The sequence below is a fragment of the Triticum aestivum genome, chromosome 6B, assembly GCF_018294505.1.
Source record: "Triticum aestivum cultivar Chinese Spring chromosome 6B, IWGSC CS RefSeq v2.1, whole genome shotgun sequence".
NCBI lineage: Eukaryota > Viridiplantae > Streptophyta > Magnoliopsida > Poales > Poaceae > Triticum > Triticum aestivum.
This window is the reverse complement of record NC_057810.1, coordinates 499,670,188-499,692,891: the sequence shown is the minus strand read 5'-3', so window position 1 is coordinate 499,692,891 and position 22,704 is coordinate 499,670,188. Positions and strand designations below refer to the sequence as shown.

Sequence of the window (22,704 nt, the reverse complement as noted above, 5' to 3'; positions counted from 1 at the left end):
GTCTCCAATTGCGTTTGTACACTCCAATCCCATCCCTTTACATTCTTGCAAGTTGCATGCTTTACTTTCCGCTGCTCATATACTCTTTGCATGTTTGCTTGTTATGTATTGTGAATGTTAAACTTGTGCCAAAACCCCACTTAAACTTAAAGAAATTAAAAACTGCAACTTTTCTCACTTAGTGTCTAATCACCCCCCTCTATACACCTCTTCTCGATCCTTTCAATTGGTATCGGAGCTTTGGTCTCCATTGCTTTGGTTTAAACACCATTGGAGGAAGATGGATGAGTCTACTTTGGGGAGTCTTAGACATAGAGTGCCTATACTTGATGGAGAGTATTTTCATGAGTGGAAAAATGAGATGCTTGTGATTTTCAATGAATATCATTTGAACAAGTACATTACTAGCCCTTGTGCACCTCATGTTGATCCTATGCATCCTACTCTTGATGAGTCAATTGACATGATTCGCAATCTTAGAACTATTGATCTTATCACTAGAGGTTTGCCTAGAAACTTGATAGCTTGCTTGCCTACTCTTAAGTGTGCCTACACCATATGGAAATTTTTGAGGAACGTTTTCCAAACTATTCCTTGAAAAATCTAGATGAAATTCTCCATAAGTCTATTGCCTTGAGTAAGATGAATTCCAATGATCCTAGGTTTGGTGATTGTCTATTTGAGCTTACAAATCTTATGCGAGCCAAAGGAGATGTTGGAATTATTAGCGATATTATTTCCGAAGCTATAAAAATTCATAAAGAAGATCATTGTAAAACTCACTCTAACCAATCACCCTCTCTAGGAATTGATCTACCACATGACGATGTTGAACATGGATACTATGATGAGGATGATGATAGTGACTTTGATCTTGATGATGCAATGAGACACTTTGGTCTTATGGCAAATCTTCGGGGATATATGGCAGGAGGAAAGGAATGGGTTCTTGATAGTGGATGTACCGATGACATGACTGGAGATAAAGATATGTTTCATGAGCTTGCTGAAAACGACGGCCCTCGAAAGTATGTCACTTTTGGTGATAACTCAAAGGGTAAGGTGGTTGGCCTCGGTAAGGTGGCCATCTCACATGATAGCTCCATACAAAATGTCATGCTCGTTGAATCTCTTGGGTACACTTTACTTTCACTATTTAGACTTGCTGATTTCAGTTTCAATGTCCTATTTACTGAAGTAGATTGCCAAGTGTTTCGTAGAGATAATCATAAAATGGTCTTTACCGGTATACGTAGAGGTGATCTTTACATTGTTGATTTCACTAAAAAGGCTCAACCTAGAACTTGCTTTATTGCTAAATCCTCTAAAGGTTGGTTATGGCATAGACGATTAGGTCATGTGGGCATGCGAAACCTTGATAAGCTTATTAAAGGAAATCATATCCTTGGCGTTAACGATGTCATATTTGATAAGGATAGACTTTGCAGCGCTTGTCAAGCAGGTAAACAGGTTGGAGGAAGGCATCCCGTGAAGAACATCATGACCACAAGGAGGCCACTTGAGCTACTTCACATGAATCTTTTTGGTCCCAACGCTTACAAAAGTCTCGGTGAAAATTCTTTTGGTCTAGTTATAGTTGATGATTTTTCAAGATTTACATGGGTGTTCTTTCTCGATGATAAATTGCAGGTCCAAAAGATCTTCAAAAGCTTCGCGAGGAAGGCCCAAAATCAATTTGAAGTGAAGATCAAGAAGGTTCGCAGCAACAATGGAACGGAGTTCAAGAAGACAAATGTGGACACCTTTCTTGATGAAGAAGGGATTTCACATGAGTTCTCGGCTATGTACACACCTCAACAAAATGGAGTTGTTGAGAGGAAGAACCGGACACTCATCGAAATGGCGAGAACGATGCTTGATGAGTACAAGACGCCAAAGCACTTTTGGGCGGAAGCGATTGAGACATCTTGTCATGCAACAAATCACTTGTATCTTCACAAGCTACTCGTCAAGACAGCATACGAGCTCCTCACCGGTAACAAACCCCAAGTTGGATACTTTCGAGTATTCGGCCAAAGTGCTACATTCTTGATAAGAATCGTCGTTCTAAATTTTCTCCTAAATCTCATGAAGGTTTCCTACTTGGTTATGGCTCAAACTCTCACACTTGCCGTGTCTACAACAATTTCACCCGAAAGGTTGAAGAGACGGTAGATGTGAAGTTTGATGAATCTAACGGCTCGCAAGTAGAGCAATTGCCAATTGATGTAGGAGACAAAGACCCTTCGGAAGCAATCCAAGACTTGTCTATTGGCAAGATTCGTCCAACGGAGGTGAAGGAGAGTACCTCGTCCGTCCAAGTGGAAGCTCCCACCTCACGACAAGGTGGACCAAGAGTTGATATGGAAGCATCCACAAGTGGGACACACCAAGACGAAGAAAACGAGGAAGTGCACCAAGATGAACATCAACAACCTCCTTCTTCACCACGACAATAGAACGACAACATCAACAATGAAGATGGCCAAGAAGAAGAACAAGATGAAGAAGATGTTCCACCAAGATCCAAGCAAAATCTTTCACGAGTTCGAGCAAGAGTTGCTAAAGACCACCCCGTCGAGAAAATCTACAATGATATCCAAACCGAGAGAATCACTCACTCTAAAACTCGTTTAGCTAGCTTTTGTGAACACTATTCATTCATCTCTAGCATTGAACCTATGAAGGTTGAAGAAGCATTGGAAGATCTGGATTGGATAAACACCATGCATGAAGAGCTACACAACTTTGAGAGAAATCAAGTTTGGACATTGGTTGAGAAGCCCGACAACAACCACAACATCATTGGTACCAAATGGGCGTTTCACAACAAGCAAGATGAAGATGGACAAGTAGTTCGCAACAAAGCACGTCTCGTCGCCCAAGGCTACACTCAAGTCGAAGGTATGGACTATGGTGAGACATAGGCCCCCGTTGCTAGACTTGAGTCCATTCGCATCTTACTTGCCTATGCTAATCACCATGATATCACCTTGTACCAAATGAACATTAAAAGTGCTTTTCTAAATGGTGAAATAGAGGAGGAAGTTTATGTTAAGTAACCTCCTGGCTTTGTCAGTCCTAAGAAACCTAATCATGTTTACAAACTTCACAAAGCTCTTTATGGTCTTAAACAAGCTCCTAGAGCATGGTATAAATGCTTGACCAAGTTCCTTATTGAAAAAGGCTTTGAAATTGGGAAAAAATGATTCTACACTTTTTACTAAAAGGGTTAATGGAGAACTATTTGTGTGCCAAATCGATGTTCATGATATTATATTTGGTTCGACTAACCCTCATTTTAGTGAGAAGTTTGGAAAGCTAATGTCAGAGAAGTTTGAGATGTCTATGATGAGTGAACTCAAATTCTTTCTTGGTTTGCAAATCAAACAAACTAAGGCAGGTACCTTTGTCTCTGAAACAAAGTACACCAAGGACTTATTCAAGAAGTTTAATATGCAAGAATGCAAAGGTATGACTACACCCATGCCTACTAGTGGACATCTTGATTTAACCAAAGATGGTGAACCGGTTGATCAAAAGGTTTACCGCTCTATGATTGGTTCTCTGTTATATATATGTGCCTCTCGTCCCGATATTATGCTAAGTGTGTGCATGTGTGCAAGGTATCAAGCCGCCCCTAAATAATGTCATCTTAAGGCCGTGAAAAGGATAGTGAGATACTTAATCCATACATCAAATTTTGGCATTTGGTATCCGAAAAGGGCCTCCTTTAATCTTGTTGGCTACTCCGACTCGGACTATGTCGGTGACAAGGTTGATAGAAAGTTCACTTCGGGTACTTGTCAATTTCTTTGTAGATCTCTTGTATCTTGGTCCTCCAAGAAACAAAACTCGGTATCCTTATCCACCGCCGAAGCGGAATACATTGCCGTTGGTTCATGTTGTGCTCAATTACTTTGGATGACCCAAACTCTTAAAGATTATGGGATATATATGAAACATGTTCCATTACTTTGTGACAATGAAAGTGCTATCAAGATTGCTCACAATCCCATGCAACATTCTCGAACTAAGCATATTGAAGTTCATCATCATTTTATTCGAGATCACGTTGCCAAAGGGGACATTAATCTTAAGCATGTTCGCACCGATAAGCAATTAGCGGATATATTCACTAAACCACTTGATGAGAAAGTGTTTTGCAGGTTGAGAGGTGAATTGAACATCATTGATGCTTTAAACTTGGAGTAGGAACTCCACTTGGATACATGCAAGGCATGAGCCTATGCCTAATCCTTGATATTCTTCTCATGTTGCTATTTAAATGTCTTGGATATATTTGCATCCTTGCATGCTATCTAACCCTTGTAGGTACTTGGATGAATCTAAATCTATGAGATTGCAACACACTCACATCTTGAGCAAATCTCTACATCACCAAGTCTCCACACAATGGTGGTTGACGACGAGGAAGCACGAAACCATTCAAACATATCCTTTGACAAATTCTGTATTGAGCTTTATGATTGTCATTTTGGATACACAAGTGCTCTTCCTTGCGGAACTAACACATGTAGGTAGATGAACTCAAATTCCAAGTGGAGCTCCCAACTCTTGATGAGCTACATCAACCTTAAGCAACCCACACAAGTTCAACTACATGATCACGATCAACACCACCACCCAAGGTATGTTATTCCATCTTAGAGAAGCTTTACTCCAAGACATGAGTCAAAGCAACTCAACAAGATGTGAATACATCAAAATTCTTAAACGAAAAATGGTAACCCCATTTTGAGCTTAAACGATGAGTATGACCTATGATCAAGTGATCTCACTTGACTCCTATGTCAATATACTCTAACATAGATGACTTTGTCGCCGACCAATTCTAGATGAAGTTCTCTTGTGTTTTTTTCTGTACTCTTGCATTTGTCTCATGCATTTGTTTCCTCTTTCAAAAAAACTTCATCTAGATTTCATTCCTTTTTTCTTTGTGTTCTGCATTCCCTGCATCCAATTCATTGCAAATCTTTGAGTTAATTCCTTGCACATTCTTGTGAGATCTTAGTTGTCTAGTGAGCTGAGGTGACAAGTGTTTTCTCTGTCATGAACTTGGTCACACCGGTCTGTTGTGTTCGGTCCAACCGAAACCTTTCGGTGCTACTGAAGCACACAACTTGGTGCCACCGATTTCCCAGCAGGAAAGACATCTTGCCACTTGTTCCTATATTCTTTTTGATTCAGATCCACTCAATAATTCTTGTCCTCTACCAGCATCACTTTTGCCTTGCTGCTTTATTTTGTGCCTCAAGGACCAAACCCTTTTGTAACAAAATTTCAGAAGAACCCTTCTTGGAAATTGATGTCAAAGGGGGGGGAGAGAGATCACATCAAAGCTTAATCATATCTATAGGGGGAGAAAATACTCAGGGGGATAGAGAGTAATCTTCAAGGACCCCAGATGCTTGGTGTTCAAGAGGAGAGAAGTCACATGTCTTTAAGAGGGGAAAGACATGTTCATATTTATTTGCATTAGCTTTGTTTTCTTTTTCTTTGCTCTAATTTTCTGTTCCCTATCTTCTCCCAGTATCCCATGCTAGACTCAGGGGGAGCAAGACATCTAAGGGAAGGAAATCCTTGAATTCATTGCACATCTTTACCTTTGGGGACATGACTATATCAAATGGAGTACTCATTACTCACTCTCTACATGTCATCCCAGTCATGGTACTCTTGTGGTTTCTTTTGTTTGCTCTGGCTAGAAGGTGTATCTGTGTTATCTAACCTTGTTTACGCAGGTTCATTCCATCCTAAGACAACTCAAGACCACAAGGTAAGTATATGCATCACAATCATGTGTATGAGGAATTCTTGCTGATGTACATACTGTTTGCAAGAAGGACTCATGAGCATGAAGGTACATTTCCCATATTCACATCTTTTTCTCTAATGCATATAGCCAAGATACATGTAACACATTGCTTAATCTGTCGCACTTATGCATTCACATGCCCCTATATTCCATATTTACATGATTGCATACATGTAGGGGGAGCCTATGCATGTTACATGTTTTTTCAAAGCTATACTTGTTATTCTCTATATCTTTATCTAAAGCTTTATGTATGTTGTCATCAATTACCAAAAAGGGGGAGATTGAAAGCACAAGTGCTCCCTGGGTGATTTTGGTAATTAATGTCAACATATCTTTTGCTGGACTAATACTTTTACCTAGTATGTTTCAGATAAAGTTGAACAATGGAGTGGCATGGACTAAAGGATGTGGAACCCCTTCAAGATTCTAAGGACAAAGGATTGGCTCAAGCTCAAAGCACAAGACTCTACATTTTCCATTTTACTATAGGAAAAGCCAATACTATCAAGAGGGGATGAGGTGTTGCTTAATGGCTTGCTTGCTCAAAGTGCTTAGTGATATGCTTCAAAGCCCTCAACTACTTTCTCACATCCACATATGTCCCAAACCAAAAGTCAAACTCGGCCCCACCGATTCTTTCTATCCGGCGCCACTGAGTTCTCATGACATAGCCACTGCCGCAAAACCCTAATCAAGTCGGTCTCACCGATAGGGATCTCGGTTTCACTGAGATGGGATTGTAATCTCTCTGTATGTATCCATTACCAAAATCGGTCTCACCGAGTTTGTGTAATCGGTCCTACTGAGATTACAATACAAACTCTCTGTTCCTCTTTGTAACATTTCGGTCCAACCGAGATGCGCGAACCGGTCCCACCGAGTTTACCTGACCAACTCTCTGGTTAGCTTATTACTAAAATCGGTCCCGCCGAGTTTGTGTAATCAGTCTCACCAAGAATATGTTATGCCCTAACCCTAACCATATCAGTCCCACCGAGTTGACATGTCGGTCCCACCGAAAATCCTAACGGTCACATTATTTGCTAAATCGGTCCTACCAAGTTTCACTATTCGGTCCTACCGAGTTTGGTAAGTTGTGTGTAATGGTTAGATTTTGTGTGGAGGCTATATATACCCCTCCACCCACTCTTCATTCATGGAGAGAGCAATCAGAACATGCCTACACTTCCAACATACATTTTCTGAGAGAGAACCACCTACACTTGTGTTGAGGTCAAGATATTCCATTCCTACCATATGAATCTTGATCTCTAGCCTTCCCCAAGTTGCTTTCCACTCAAATCTTCTTTCCACCAAATCCAAATCCTGTGAGAGTGAGTTGAGTGTTGGGGATACTATCATTTGAAGAACAAGAGCAAGGAGTTCATCATCAACACACCATTTATTACTTCTTGGAGAGTGGTGTCTCCTAGATTGGCTAGGTGTCACTTGGGAGCCTCCGTCAAGATTGTGGAGTTGAACCAATGAGTTTGTAAGGGCAAGGAGATCGCCTACTTTGTGAAGATCTACCCTAGTGAGGCAAGTCCTTCGTGGGCGACGACCATGGTGGGATAGACAAGGTTGCTTCTTCATGGACCCTTCGTGGGTGGAGCCCTCCGTGGACTCGTGCAGCCGTTACCCTTCGTGGGTTGAAGTCTTCATCAACGTGGATATACGATAGCACCACCTATCAGAACCACGACAAAAACATCCGTGTCTCGAATTGCGTTTGCACACTCCAATCCCATCCATTTACATTTTTGCAAGTTGCATGCTTTACTTTCCACTCCTCATATACTCTTTGCATGCTTGCTTGTTATGTATTGTGAATGTTAAACTTATGCCAAAACTCCACTTAAACTTAAAGAAATTAAAAACAACAACTTTTCTCACTTAGTGTCTAATCGCCCATCCTCTAGACACCTCTTCTCGATACTTTCAAACGTCTACCGCCCATGATCTCAGTTCCTCCTGAAGTGTATGCAATGGCACTAGAGATGCTTGGACGTTGATCCTACTCTAGTTTGTTGTGTATTCTATGTGTACTTGTTGTGTATTCTACTCCAGTTTGTTGTGTCTTCTGTGTGTGCTTGTTGTTTATTTTACTTCGGTTTGTTGTGTCTTCTATGTGTACTTGTTGTGTATTCTACTCTTGTTTGCTGGAGTATGTGTTTATGTGTGTGCTTGGAGTCTATATTATTGTTGCCACACACTATATTATGCTATATATTGCTACTCCAGCTTAAACTTGGAGTACTTGCTATATATTGGAATATATAGTCCAATATTTATTGTTGGAAAAGAAGAGAGATGAGGCAAAGAATATATACTCCAGTATTTATTGTTGGGATATATACTCTGGTATAGATAGATAGATACTCCAGTAGATAGATAGACGGATAGATAATCCTAGCAAGTTGCAAACACTGTAGCAAACTTGCTTGCAATAAAAATGTGATGCAAACAGAGATGCAAACTTGCTTGGAATAAAACATAGATGCAAAGCTCTTTAACTAAATTTTAGCTGAATTTTTACTCCAAGAATAGGAGTATCATGCCTGCTTAACTGAATTTTTAACATTCAATGTACTGTCGATGAACTACTCCAAAAACAATTCATGTCGATCAACTCTTTTAGTTGGGTTAAATGATGCAAAATATTATTCAATTGGTTATGGAATGCCAAGACTATCACATCTAGGCTATGCAAAACATCACAACCTTCCTCCTTCATTTTCTATTCTCCAAAAAACAGAGCCAGAGTTCTTTTTTGCAGAACCAGAGTTTGTTCTGGAGTACACTTTATATCAAGCAACTATCCAAGCTACACTTTATATCGACCAATTTATACTCCAGCAAGGAAAAGCAGGTGCAGGTGAAGTGAGAAGATAGCAACCTGGGGGGAGAAGCCTCTTGTGGTAGTGGTGGGCGGTGATTCAACCGTTGGTGGTGTCGCCGTCTCATTCAGTAATGTACACTCACTTGTACAATGGCAGTGGTAGGTTAAGCAAGAAGAATTACGTAGAGAGGGAGCCTGAGGGTAATTTACGTGGAGCTGGGATTTGCGTTGCTGTATCTGGAAACCACAAAGAATGGAACACAGAAGAACTTGCTTGCTTAATCGGAATTCAGTTGGTTCCCTGAAAAGAAATTGCTCCAAGTGGAACACATACCTCTGCACATGAGCTGGACGGAGAGGGACTTGCAGACCTTGGGGAAGCAAATGGCGAGGGTGTGGCTGATGGGGAGGCCGAAGGGCACGTTTCTGCTGAGGATGAGACACACGCAGTCGACGCCAGTGCATCTCCAGTCGCCTCTCCTCTCCAACGCCTGCAGGTACTTGGCCGACATCGCCTCCTCCCTCTTGTAGCAGAAACCAACAAGCGGTCCCAGCTCAAGAAGAACATCTACAGTGCAGCTACCAGATTCAGGCAGCAGCAGCTCCGGGCAGGCGACCACCAGTAGCAGCTTCGCAGATCGAGCACCACCTCTCAAGATCGGAGAGCCGGAGGGGGAAAATCCCATTTTTAAATATGCAGACAGAGATATGAGAGGAAAAGAGCATTGGCGACGCGCACGGGGAGAGGGCGCCGGTGACGCGAGCGAGCGAGGGGCTCGGGGAGAGGTGGTGCGGGTGAGAGAGGGCGAGGCACAGGGCACCAGCGCCGGTGATGCGTGAGGGAGAGATGCGGGTGAGTCTCGAGTGAGATAGGGATGCAAGTGCTTTGTTACCGTGTCCCCGACCGACATGGGGGTAAAAATGGAAAATGCGCTTTTTGTGGGCGACCGAGTGAGTTTGTACTAGATTTTGCTCCGTGCCTTACAAAAGTGAACGGAGGGAGTATTTCATTTTGCTGGAAAATTATGCGTACATATAAACAAATCCTGAAAGATTGACAATAATGCTAGAAACCATTCAACTTCGTTTTACTGACATGTGGGACATCCTTCATCCGGATCCACCTTCCATGCACCAACATTGAGCGCACAACTGCACGGAAGATTCACCCTGGTCGTTGCGCCGCAGTAATAATGACTAGTGAGCAGTCAAATCACAGAGCCCCACCTTCACCACAGTAAGTTGCTGAGATGAAGCAACCATCATTTCACTCTTCGTTGAATCCGCTGGTACTCCAATATTGCCAGAGTAATAAGTTGCTCGGACGAAACAACCATCACTTCACCTTTCCCATAGTAAGTAGTACCTCCTTTTTTTATATTCTAGAAACACGACAGGCGAATATTGGACGGTAGCAGCACATCATCAAGTGTACTAGCACTACTCAATTGAAAAATTGAAACCAACCAATGAACTACTAGATGGTGAGCGTTTGTTGTATCATGTACTCCGTCTGTCCATGTATATAGGGCCTAATGAGTTTTTCAATACTAACAGTATAGGACATACAAGTTGCTCAAAGCATGTCGTCAATTTCTTACGTGAAAGGATCTTCGAATGATATAATTTTCAAATTTTATAAAATCTTATCAATAGTCAAAGGCAACCTCGAAGAATACATTAGGCCCTATATATACGTATGGATGAAGGGGGTACTACTTTGAGAGAGAAGAGAAGCGATACGGGCTGGTGGATTATTAGAGCCAGGTGTCGCACGGAAGCCAAGAAATATGGTGATAGCATGAGGTGGGCCATGTATGATGTAAACTACACTAGGCTGCCGTGTTTCAGAGGTCTACTAGATGTGGAGAAGGTTGGGTTGATTTTATATCTCTGAATATATAAAATATATTAAGAGTCCAGAACGCTCCACCGCGAGGTTCCTTGCTCCTTCTCGGTCATCGAAAAGCGCTCTTCTTCGTTTTGCCGACACGTTGGACATCGAGCATCCAGGTCCATGGGTCATGCAAGAACTCTGTAGAAAAACATCCAACATCTAGGCCCAAAAGTCCTCCATTACTTTTTAGTCTGCATATAAGATTTCGTCAAAGTCAAACTTTGTAAAGTTTGACCAACTTGGTAGGAGAGACACACCAATGGTTACGAACTAGGTGGAGTTTTCTCTTAATTCTGGCATGCAATGTTTTAATGAAGCTTGAAATATGAATATGTCAATGGGAGGGAGTAGAAGTCTTCTCTTACTTCTTGCATGCAACACTCACACGTACACATGCATGCACGCAACACTCACGCATCCATGCGGCACTCAGCACATGATGCAACACACATGCTCACCCTCAAGTGCTCAACCTACTCCCTCCGTCCGTGAAAGACTGTACATATAGAGATTTACACATTGAACAAGAGGAATCGGAACTCCACATCATTTAGAGCAAGTACTCCCCCCATTTCTTTTAGCAAGTACTAGGATTCTTAAAACGCAGGAATAGGAAAAAATTATTTGAGTGGCATGTCCACTTGAATCCCATAGTATTAGCACCGGGTGTTTGATGCCACAAGAGAAAGAAAGGAAGTGAAAAAATTTGGAGCGGATTCTAGGGGCCTCTTTGATTCGTAGGATTGCAAAAACACAGGAATAGAAAAAGAACGTAGGATTGAAATGGCATGTCCATTGGATCCCTATAGGATTTGAGTTTGTTTGATTGTGTCATGGAAAAAGCAAAGGATTTCTTCCAAGAGGTTGGAGTGGATGTTAGAATTGATGTGAAATGTAGTACACATAAATTCTTAGGAAAAAATCCTACAAATCAAATGTCCAACGTAGGAAAAATTCCTAAGGATTCTAATCCTTAAAAAATCCTATGGAGATCCTTTGAATCAAAGAGACCCTAGATTTCCAATGAAATCTTGTAGTACTACACGTCATTCTATACTATAGGTAAAAATTCCTATAGGATTCAATCCTATGAATCAAACGACTAATGTTCTAAGGTCCACGGTCAAGGCGGCACAAGCTGGACACGATCTCGCATTGCGTCTGCCATTGAAGCGGCGCACTGGCCGAGGGCGCGGCCCGCTGCACGCCCGACTGAACGAGCCTCCATGCTACATTTAAACACCTACATTAAACCCTAGTGGAATTCGAGAAACCTTCTCCGCGTGGAAACCGGTTATTTTATGTAAATGTAATGAAATCCGGTCGTGTTTGCACAAATTGTTTACGTACAATCTGAGTGGATTGCTCCAGTGGTCATCACACGTGAGCCAATCGATTTGCACCCTTCCGTGCTCCATTTTTTCTTGTGTTCTTCCTCCATCCAGCATGCTGACAAGTGGGTGCCATGCTCATTTATGCCAACATGGTAGTTAATTATTTTGTCAGAGTTAGCTATCACACCCTTTCGATGCCACGTCAACTAATCCACTAGAAACAAGTCTAGACTTGTTCAGTTCAACTGCCTCGCTAGGTGTTTAGAGAGGAATTGGCCGGTGTTAGGCGGTTCTATAGGTGGGCAGGTGACGGTGTCCTGGATTAGGGGGTACTCACCAGGTCGTCTCCCGATCAGTTAGATTGGGCCAAGGACCCCCATGGCCGTATACTCATGGGCCAGTTCGGACAGTTGCTGCATACAAGGAAGATTGCACAAGACTTGGTGATCAAGACAAGGACTCCTCCCCCACCGGCGTATTCGCCTAGGACTCTTGTTATCCTAGGCCTCTGGTACATTATGTAAACCGAGGTCAGGCTAGTCGATAGATTATTATGACATTACTCATCATACCTCTAGGGTTTAGACCACAACATATGATCTCGGGGTAGATCAACTCTTGTAACCCCTATACTCATCAAAGTCAATCAAGCATCATGTAAGGTATTATCTCATCAATAGAGCCCGAAGCTGGGTAAAATCCCGTGTTCATGTTACCATCGATCCTAAGACGCACAGTTCGGGACCCCCTACCCGAGATCCACCGGTTTTGACACCGACAGCAGGCGGCAAAAAACATGGGAAGCAGCTAGACGAGGGAGGGAAGCTTCTACATTCGCGGGGGACGTGGCATTGCTATTGGGAAGCAACAAGCGGTCATCCTAGTACACAATAAAGGATACGAAGAGGCATCCTATATCAGCAAGGACCATCTTCCCTACCGATAGCTCATCTAACAGAACTCTCAAGTTAACTGTGCTGAGGAGTAGTCATGAGATGGGTGACCGGATGGGAAGTGGACTCGATATTAACTAAGTTGATGGGTCACTGCAGAACCTCGAGGTCTTTATTTTGTAATTTTTGACATTTTTTAATTTTTGAACACATGTTAATCGAAGGTCTATCGCATTACTTTTTAATAATTTTTGTCATGTCTGTGAAATTAACCTCGAGGTACTTGTTCTCAAATTAACCTCTGGGCTTTGCAGGAGTGCTACAATGTGTCAGCGTTAATTGCAAGATGAGCCACCAAGCTAGCAGTGGAGTTGCCAACATGCTCAAAGTACATGCAACATTGAGTAGAAATAAGCATGCCCAGGAAATTAATGTGTGCTTAGGGAGGCCCTTTGCTCAAAGAGAAAGCACTCTATTAGTTATATTATAACTAGGTGTCGCACGGGCTATAAGGACGAGAAGCGATGGGCTGCTGGATATCTCTATCTCTACTCTTATCTACTCTTATAAAAAACTGAGGTTGTGATGATGGTGTGACTGCCATCTTGTAATATAGACCATCCGATCTATATCTGACGGATATAAAGCAAACTATGGCAATTTTGCAAAAATATGCCCGCACCTCTCTCCACATTTGCAGATAAGGCCTTGCCTCGTTCATCCTTATCTCCCACAACCTCATCGTTGAGCAATTAAAACAGGAAGCCTCTAGAACAATCTGGCATGGTGGCCGTTGCCGATGTCGTCCATCCCCATGCCTTCACCCAGTCCGACCACCAATCACCACCACGCTCCACTCATCCTCACCTTGTCTCTCATCTTTCTCGAGATACTAGCAATGTGCCCATTGATATTTCTCCAACGTATCTATAATTTTTGATTGTTCCATACTATTATATTACCCGTTTTGGATGTTTATGGGCTTTACTTTACACTCTTATATCATTTTGGGACTAACCTACTAACCGGAGGCCCTGCCCGAGTTGCTGTTTTTTTGCCTATTTTAGTGTTTCGAAGAAAAGGAATATCAAACGGAGTCCAAACAGAATGAAACCTTCGGGAGCGATCTTTTTGGAACAAACGCAATCCAGGAGACTTGGAGTGGACGCCAAGAAGTAACCGAGGCGGCAACGAGTGGCTCTCCTGACCTACCTCCTTCGCCTATATATATCCACGTACCCCGAAAACATCCAGGAGCACCATGAAAAACTATTTCCACCGCCGCAACCTTATGTATCCATGAGGTCCCATCTTGGAGCCTTCGCGGTGCTCCACCAGAGGGGGAATCGACCATGGAGGGCCTCTACATCATCTCTAAGGCCTCTCCGATGAGTTGTGAGTAGTTTACCATAGACCTTCGGGTCCATAGTTATTAGCTAGATGGCTTCTTCTCTCTCTTTGAATCTCAATACAAAGTTCTCCTTGATCTTCTTGGAGATCTATTCGATGTAACTCTTTTTGCGGTGTGTTTGTCGAGATCCGATGAATTGTGGGTTTATGATAAAGTTTATCCATGAGAAATAATTCAATCTTCTCTGAATTCTTTTATGTGTGGTTGGTTATATTTGCAAGTCTATTCGAATTATCAGTTTGGTTTGGCCTACTAGATTGATCTTTCTTGCAATGGGAGAAGTGCTTAGCTTTGGGTTCAATCTTGCGGTGTCCTTTCCCAGTGGCAGCAGGGGCAGCAAGGCACATATTGTATTGTTGCCATCAAGGATAAAAAGATGGGGTTTATATCATATTGCATGAGTTTATCCCTCTACATCATGTCATCTTGCTTAATGCGTTACTCTGTTCTTATGAACTTAATACTCTAGATGCAGGCAGGAGTCGGTCGATGTGTGGAGTAATAGTAGTAGATGCAGAATCATTTCGATCTACTTGTTATGGACGTGATGCCTATATACATGATCATGCCTAGATAATCTCATAACTATGCACTTTTCTATCAATTGCTTGACAGTAATTTGTTCACCCACCGTAATACTTATGCTATGTTGAGAGAAGCCACTAGTGAAACCTATGGCCCCTGGGTCTATCTTTTATCATATAAGTTTTCCATCTACTTTCATTTCCATCTTTTACTTTCCAATCTATATCATAGAAATACCAAAAATATTTATCTTATCTTATTATCACTATCAGATCTCACTTTCGCAAGTTACCGTGAAGGGATTGACAACCCCTTTATCGCGTTGGTTGCGAGGTTCTTGTTTGTTTGTGTAGGTGTGTGGGACTTTTGAGGAGCCTCCTACTAGATTGATACCTTGGTTCTCAAAAATTGAGGGAAATACTTACGCTACTTTGCTACATCACCCTTTCCTCTTCATGGGAAAACCAACGCAGTGCTCAAGAGGTAGCACCTGTGTGTTGCAACAGATCAAAAGTAGAATAGTACTTGTTCACAAACTTGAAAGGAAACACTCTTGTTTTTATATACATATAGCACTAAAAATATATTACGTTTCCCTAAAAATATATTTCTCAGGCTGTTTTGATGAGGTGAGGGAGGGATGTGGTTGCTTTCAAGATAATAAGGGCTTTTCTACAAATTGGAGCAAAGAAGTGGGCTATTGTTGCAAAAATGCCCCAACTTACCTCACAACCATTAGATGCAAATCTAATGATCAGAAATGACGGATGGAAGACACACCATCATCACCAACTAAGTATTTTATAGGAGTAGAGATCATTAGTACACATGGGATTACTCCCGCATGGATCAATTACAACAGGTGTTTTATAAAAAAAATGCATCTTGATGTTCCGTGCAATGCCGTAGCACGGGCTATAAGGACGAGGAGTGAGAAGCGACGGGTTGCTGAGGCCGAGGAATATGGTGAACGCGTGAGGCGGGCTATGTATGATGTGTTTCAGACTCTTTCAGTTAAACGTGGAGAAATTTGGTTGATTTTATATTGCTAAATAATATAAAATACTATGAGTGCAGATGCTCCACGGCGAGGTTCCTTGCTCCTTCTCAGTCGTCGGGAATCTATGTTCTTCCACTCTTTTGTTTTAGACATAAGCTTTATTCATCATTTTGCCAACACGCGGGACATCTAGCATCAAGGTGCATGTGTCATGCAAAAAAATGGAGATAAGCAGTGCATAGGTGTGTCATGCACTTCGATGGCACCTAGTACTACGCAATATTTTTTTCTCCTTGATGGCACGTGAATCATGCACGTACTTAATGACGGAGCATGGGATGGTAGCCATGGACATGGTCGGCCCTTTTTGGAGAGAGTAATAAATAACTTTGATGTGTCTTGTCAACTCGCAGAACAACGAGAAGCTTGCTTACTACGCCCTCTCCCTCGCCCACGTGCACACGGTGGCTCACAGCACTAGGAGAAGCTTTTGCTTTATACAAGTGGAGGATGTGCAATGGTTCATTTGGTGTTAGATTACTAGAAGTATATACTACTGTAGTACCATCATCATTGTTCAACTTCCAAAAGAGGCGAAGAGCCAAGCGCAAGGTCACCTACTAACCTTTAGTAGGAGTACAATACTATAGCCAAAGCTAGGCGACCTTTTTAGAGCATGGTTAATTAATATAGGTGGCTCTTGCAGCAGCACATCATTTAGAGCGAGTACTCTCTCTGTTTCTTTTCTTTCATTCGTAGGAACTTGATGATGGGGGGATAGACCATGGGTAGCCTCATCCACACCTTAGCAGATTTCAAGACATCGGGTCTTGCCTAGCCCCTTAGTCCGACTGCTCGCAAGGCCGGCCTCCATGGCCGGCAGGAGACGACAGGCCGCCTCCCGGAAGGCGGTATGCGTCAAAAGATGGCGAGGGCCTGGGCTGACTCCTAGCAGGCGGCCCATCGCCACCTCAAAGTCCGCACCCAACCTGCTACGACAAGACAGGGCGTGGCAACAGTGCCACCTGCCACCCCCGAACCCCAGAAGGAACGTGGCCACAGTGCAGACATACCAGGCGGACACCCCTCGCCTGGCATGGCACTGTAGCCACATGGCCCATGACGATGCCTATGTCAAGCAGGGCCATGCCCCCACGACAGGCGGTCAGTGAGGCCCACAGGCAATGGGCCCCACCAACCCGCGTGTTCCCAGAAGATGGCGGGGCCTGAGCAGGTGGCCTCAAGGGGAGGCCGACTCCCAGTAGGCGGCCTCCCCTCCCCTTGGAGTCTGTGCATAATTAAGCAGAGGTGACGGGGTGTGGCTGTAGTGATCGCCCGCCAGGCGGCGACACTATAGCCATGCACCCCCCAACCAAGCCATCGTCATTAGGGGAAAGGCTACAGTGCAACTTGGTCCCCCTGGCCCGCAGGTGGCGGGCCCTACCTGTCAGCCGACTTCACGGCAGCCGGCAGGACCCACCAGGCGGTGGGCCCCAGCAGTTGGAGGAGAAGCCGGAGCCCAGAGACACTGACAACTGAGTCCCAAGACCAGCCGGATTACGATTGTACCCCTGGGGGGTAGGCCTATATAAACCCCCAAGGACACCCATGCAAAGGGTTCAGCCCACTTAGATCTCACACCCCCATAGCTAAGGAGAAGTAGAGCTAGCTGCCTTCTTCCTCCTCTAGCCCGAACAAGTCAAGGATCAACCTTGTACTTGCTATTGATCATAGTGATGTGGAGACCCCGTAGAGCAGGATTAGGGGTGTTATCTCCTCGGAGAGCCCCGAACCTGGGTAAGACCCAACGTCATTTGCGGTATTGCCTACTCCCGCTTCTAGAGCCCAGCAACGTTCTATTACCCCCCCTACATGATTAGACACCCATTGGCATATGTCGAGGAAATACCACGACATTTGGTGCCCACCGTGGAGCAAGGCGCACCGTTGTCCGGAGACACATTCTAGACGGGAACCTGTTTCCTTCCCCGTGAGTGCAGCTAGCCCGGCTTGCCCGAATGCGCTTGCACTGATGACCTGCGCGGTTTGGAGGCCGCCTGCGCCGCGAGCTCCCTCGCCGATCTCCTCGGCGGCGTCCACCTCACCGACGGGCCTGCCCCTGATGTGGGTTTGGCCAGCTCCGAGAGCTGCCTCGTCGACCTCCTTGGCAAGCTTCACATCGCCGACGAGCCCGCCTCCGACCTGGAGTCCGTTGGTTCCACTGTTCTGCCCGTCAGGATGGTCATCGACTCCGACGCGGCAGATGTCGATGCCTACCCCGACCACATAAAGATCATCGACGACCCACTCCCCCGCGCGGACAGCATCACCAGCGCCAGCACCGTCACGGAGGTGCTGGTCATCAGTCAGGATGGAGCCTCAGCCGGAGTGGACCAGGATCCAATCCGTTCGACCCTGCAAGCCCTCGCCATTCCGATCGAAGACTGCATGGACAGTGCAACCCTAGAGGCACAACGCCTCTCGCTCATCGACATCGCCAAACAGCTGGCCGCTGCGAAATGCCTAGCTGACGCCTACCAGCCGACTAGGCGCAGTCTGGCAACGCGGCGCCACCATCACCAGCATCTTCCGGGATGACCGCCCTGTCTACGCCACGCCCATCGAGAACCTGCCCGCTGCCCAGGCGGCAGCAGAAGAGTTGGACAACCTAGAGGGCGATGAGAGAAGCTACATGAAGGAGCGCCTTTAGTGGCCCCTCGACACGGCCACCCTCTAGCAGGAAACTTCCTACCGCATGGCGGAACCCGGCGTGCTATATGAGACCCGCCTCCACCGCCAAGAGCAGGGTTTCTTCTGGCCGACTGCTTTGGACGATGCCAAAGAGTTAGTAAAGAAGTGCAAGGGGTGCCTGATGTTCAGCACCAAGCAACACCTGTCGGCCTCTGCCCTCAAGACCATTCCCATCACCTGGCCCTTTGTCGTGTGGGGTTTGGATATGGTAGGCCCGTTCAGGACGGCACGCGGCGGCATGACCTATCTGCTGGTCGTCGTGGACAAGTTCACCAAGTGGATAGAAGCAAAACCAATCAAGAAGCTAAATGGCCCGACTGTTGTCACATTCATCGCCGACATCACTGTCAGATATGGCGTTCCTCACAGCATCATCACCAACAATGGCACCAACTTTGCCAAGGGCGCCTTGGCCCATTTCTGCACGAATCAGGGCATCCGACTAGACTTAGCGTCTGTTGCCCATCCGCAGTCAAACGGCCAGGTGGAGCGAGCAAACGACCTCATCTTGTCCGGCATCAAGCCCTGCCTAATCGAGTCGCTAGAGCGGTCGGCCGGCTGATGGATCGATGAGATGTCGGCCGACCTCTGGAGCCTCTGAACTGTGCCGAACAGATCAACTGGCTTCACGCCCTTCTTCCTCGTGTACGGTTCTGAGGCGATCATCCCTACGGATATCGAGTTCAACTCGCCTCGGGTTACCATGTACATAGAGGCGGAGGCAAAAGAGGTGCGAGAAGACGACGTCGATCTGCTGGAAGAGGCCTGACTGCTAGCATGCAGCCGGTCCGCCATCTACCAGTAGAGCCTGCGCCGCTACCACAATAAGAAGGTCAGGCCGCGTTCTTTCCGTGAGGGCGACCTTGTGCTCCGCCTGATCCAGTGATCAGCTGGACATCACAAGCTCATGACTCCTTGGGAAGGCCCCTTCATCATTAGCAAGGCCATGGGCAACGACTCGTACTACCTCATTGATACGTCTCCAACGTATCTATACTTTTTGATTGTTCCATGCTATTATATTACCCGTTTTGGATGTTTATGGGCTTTACTTTACACTTTTATATCATTTTTGGGACTAACCTACTAACCGGAGGCCCAGCCCGAATTATTTTTTTGCCTATTTCAGTATATCGAAGAAAAGGAATATCAAACGGAGTCCAAACGGAATGAAACCTTCGGGAGCGATCTTTTTGGAACAAATGTGATCTAGAGGACTTGGAGTGCAAGTTAAGAAACAAGCGAGGTGACCACGAGGGTGCCCGGCACGCCCCCTATAGGTGGGCATGCCCCCACCCTCATGGGCCCCTCAAGCGTCCACCAACGTACTTCTTCCTCCTATATATACCCATGTACCCCGAAACCATCAGGAGAGCCACCGAAAAACTATTTCCACCACCGTAAACTTCTGTATCCGCGAGATCCCATCTTGGAGCCGTCGCCAGCGCTCTGCCGGAGGGGAATCCACCATGGAGGGCCTCTACATCAACTCCAAGGCCTCTCCCATGAGTTGTGAGTAGTTTACAACAGTTCTTCGGGTCCATAGTTATTAGCTAGATGGCTTCTTCTCTCTCTTTGAATCTCAATACAAAGTTCTCCTTCCTCTTCTTGGAGATCTATTCGATGTAACTCTTTTTGCGGTGTGTTTGTCGAGATCCGATGAATTGTGGGTTTATGATCAAGTTTATCTATGAGAAATATTTGAATCTCCTCTGAATTCTTTTATGTATGATTAAGTTATGTTTGCAAGTCTCTTCGAATTATCAGTTTGGTTTGGCCTACTAGATTGAACTTTCTTGCCATGGGAGAAGTGCTTAGCTTTGGGTTCAATCTTGCAGTGTCCTTTCCCAGTGACAGCAGGGGCAGCAAGGCATGTATTGTATTGTTGCCATCGAGGATAAAAAGATGGGGTTTATATCATATTGCATGAGTTTATCCCTCTACATCATGTCATCTTTCTTAATGCGTTACTCTGTTCTTCATGAACTTAATACTCTAGATGCATGGTGGATAGCGGTTGATGTGTGGAGTAATAGTAGTAGATGCAGGCATGAGTCGGTCTACTTGTTACGGACATGATGCCTATATACATGATCATGCCTAGATAATCTCATAATTATTCGCTTGTCTATCAATTGCTCGACAGTAATTCGTTCACCCACCGTAATAATTATGCTATCTTGAGAGAAGTCACTAGTGACACCTATGACCCTCGAGTCTATCTCTTATCATATAAGCTTTCAATCTACTTTTATTTGCATATTTACTTTTCCAATCTATATCATAAAATACCAAAAATATATTTATCTTATCATATTATCTCTATCAGGTCTCACTTTTGCAAGTGGCCTTGAAGGGATTGACAACCCCTTTATTGCATTGGTTGCGAGTTCTTTGTTTGTTTGTGTAGGTGTGTGGGACTTGTGAGGAGCCTCCTACTGGATTTATACCTTGGTTCTCAAAACTGAGGGAAATACTTACGCTACTATTGCTGCATCACCCTTTCCTCTTCAAGGAAAAACCAACGCAAGCTCAAGACGTAGCAAGAAGGATTTCTGGCGCCGTTGCCGGGGAGGTCTTCGCTCAAGTCAAGACATACCAAGTACCCATCACAAACTCATCTCTCTCGCATTTACATTATTTGCCATTTGCCTCTCATTTTCCTCTCTCCCACTTCACCCTTGCCGTTTTATTCGCCCTCTATTTCTCCTCTCTCTTCCGCTTGCTCTCTTTCTCCTCTCTCTTTGGCTTGCCGTTCGTGTGCCTTTCTGCCTTTCTGGATTTGCCTAAAAGCGTCGTTCTCCATCTTAAAAGATTGGATGATATTGAATTAAACATTAGAAGCTTTATGACCTTGCAATTTGAGCACGATAGTTTCTTTAGAAAAGAGCTTAAAGAACAAAAGAGCTTTATGGGATTTATGAATAAAGAGCTTGATGATATGTCTAAAGAGTTGTATGGTTTGAACTCTCAGATTGCTTGCCTTGAAAAATCTATTGCCCAAATTTCTGATAAGCAGGCCACCTTGGTCAATAAGATGGCTGCCAAACTAGAAGGGTTAGGAGAAAATAATGATGAAGATCTAAAAGTTATTGACATGTCCCCTATTAAATCTTTGTTTTGCAATGTTAATCTTGATAATTATGGGACTGGAAGTGAATCAACTTAGGTTAAAAAGCGTTCCGATAATTTGGAGTATTTTGATCTTGACGCTAAAATTGGTAAAAGTGGGATTGGAGAAATTAAAACTTTAAATAGCATTGAACCCACTATCTTGGATTTCAAGTAATCTAATTATGATAATTGTTCTTTAGTAGATTGTATTTCCTTGTTTCAATCCGTGTTGAATTCTCCTCATGCTTATAGTCAAAATAAAGCCTTTACCAAAAATATTGTTGATGCCTTGATGCAATCTTGTGATGAAAAACTTAATTTGGAAGTTTCTATACCTATAAAACTTAATGATGAGTGGGAAACTACTATAAAGACTAAAATTAAATATTATGAGTGTTTTGCTTTGTGTGATTTGGTTGTAGTGTTTCCACAATTCCGAAAACTTTATGTGATATTCTAGGTTTCTATGATTTTGATGATTGCTCTTTAAATTTGCACCTTGCGGATTCCATCATTAAAAAGCCTATGGGAAGGATCAATGATGTTCTTATTATTGCAAATAGGAACTATGTTCCCGTAGTTTTTATCGTTCTTGACATAGATTGCAATCTTTCATGTCCTATTATTCTTGGTAGACCTTTTCTTAGAACGATTGGTGCGCTTATTGATATGAAAGAAGGGAATATTAGATTCCAATTTCTATTAAGGAAAGGCATGGAGCACTTTCGAAGAAACAAAGTCAAATTACCTTATGAATCTATCATGCGAGCTACTTATGAATCAAGTGCCAAAGATGGCACCACTTAGATCTATCCTCGCTTTTATGCCTAGCTTGGGGCGTTAAAAAATAGCGCTAGTTGGGAGGAAAACCAATTTTATTTTAGTTTCTTTGTTTTTGCTCCTGTTTAGTAATAAATTTTGCATCTACTTTCTGTTTAGATGTGTTTTCTTGTTTTAATTAGTGTTTGTGCCAAGTAGAACCTATAGGATAACCTATGGTAAGAGTTAATTTGATTCTGCTGAAAAACAGAACCTTTGCGCTCACGAGAAAAAATTGAATCAATCACAGAAACGTGCTTTTGCGTTGATTCTTTTTTT

General features: G+C 43.9%; 1 protein-coding gene across 1 annotated transcript; it reads right to left on the bottom strand.

Moving 5' to 3' along the window:
- Positions 1-8,604: 8,604 nt before the first annotated feature.
- Positions 8,605-9,566, bottom strand: LOC123134298 (non-specific lipid transfer protein GPI-anchored 20). The gene is made up of 2 exons (XM_044553568.1): positions 9,016-9,566; positions 8,605-8,918 (listed from the first exon to the last, which is right to left on the bottom strand). Exons 1-2 carry the CDS (start codon positions 9,365-9,367, stop codon positions 8,860-8,862), a joined length of 411 nt encoding a protein of 136 aa, XP_044409503.1. The 5' UTR covers positions 9,368-9,566; the 3' UTR covers positions 8,605-8,859.
- Positions 9,567-22,704: the final 13,138 nt, after the last annotated feature.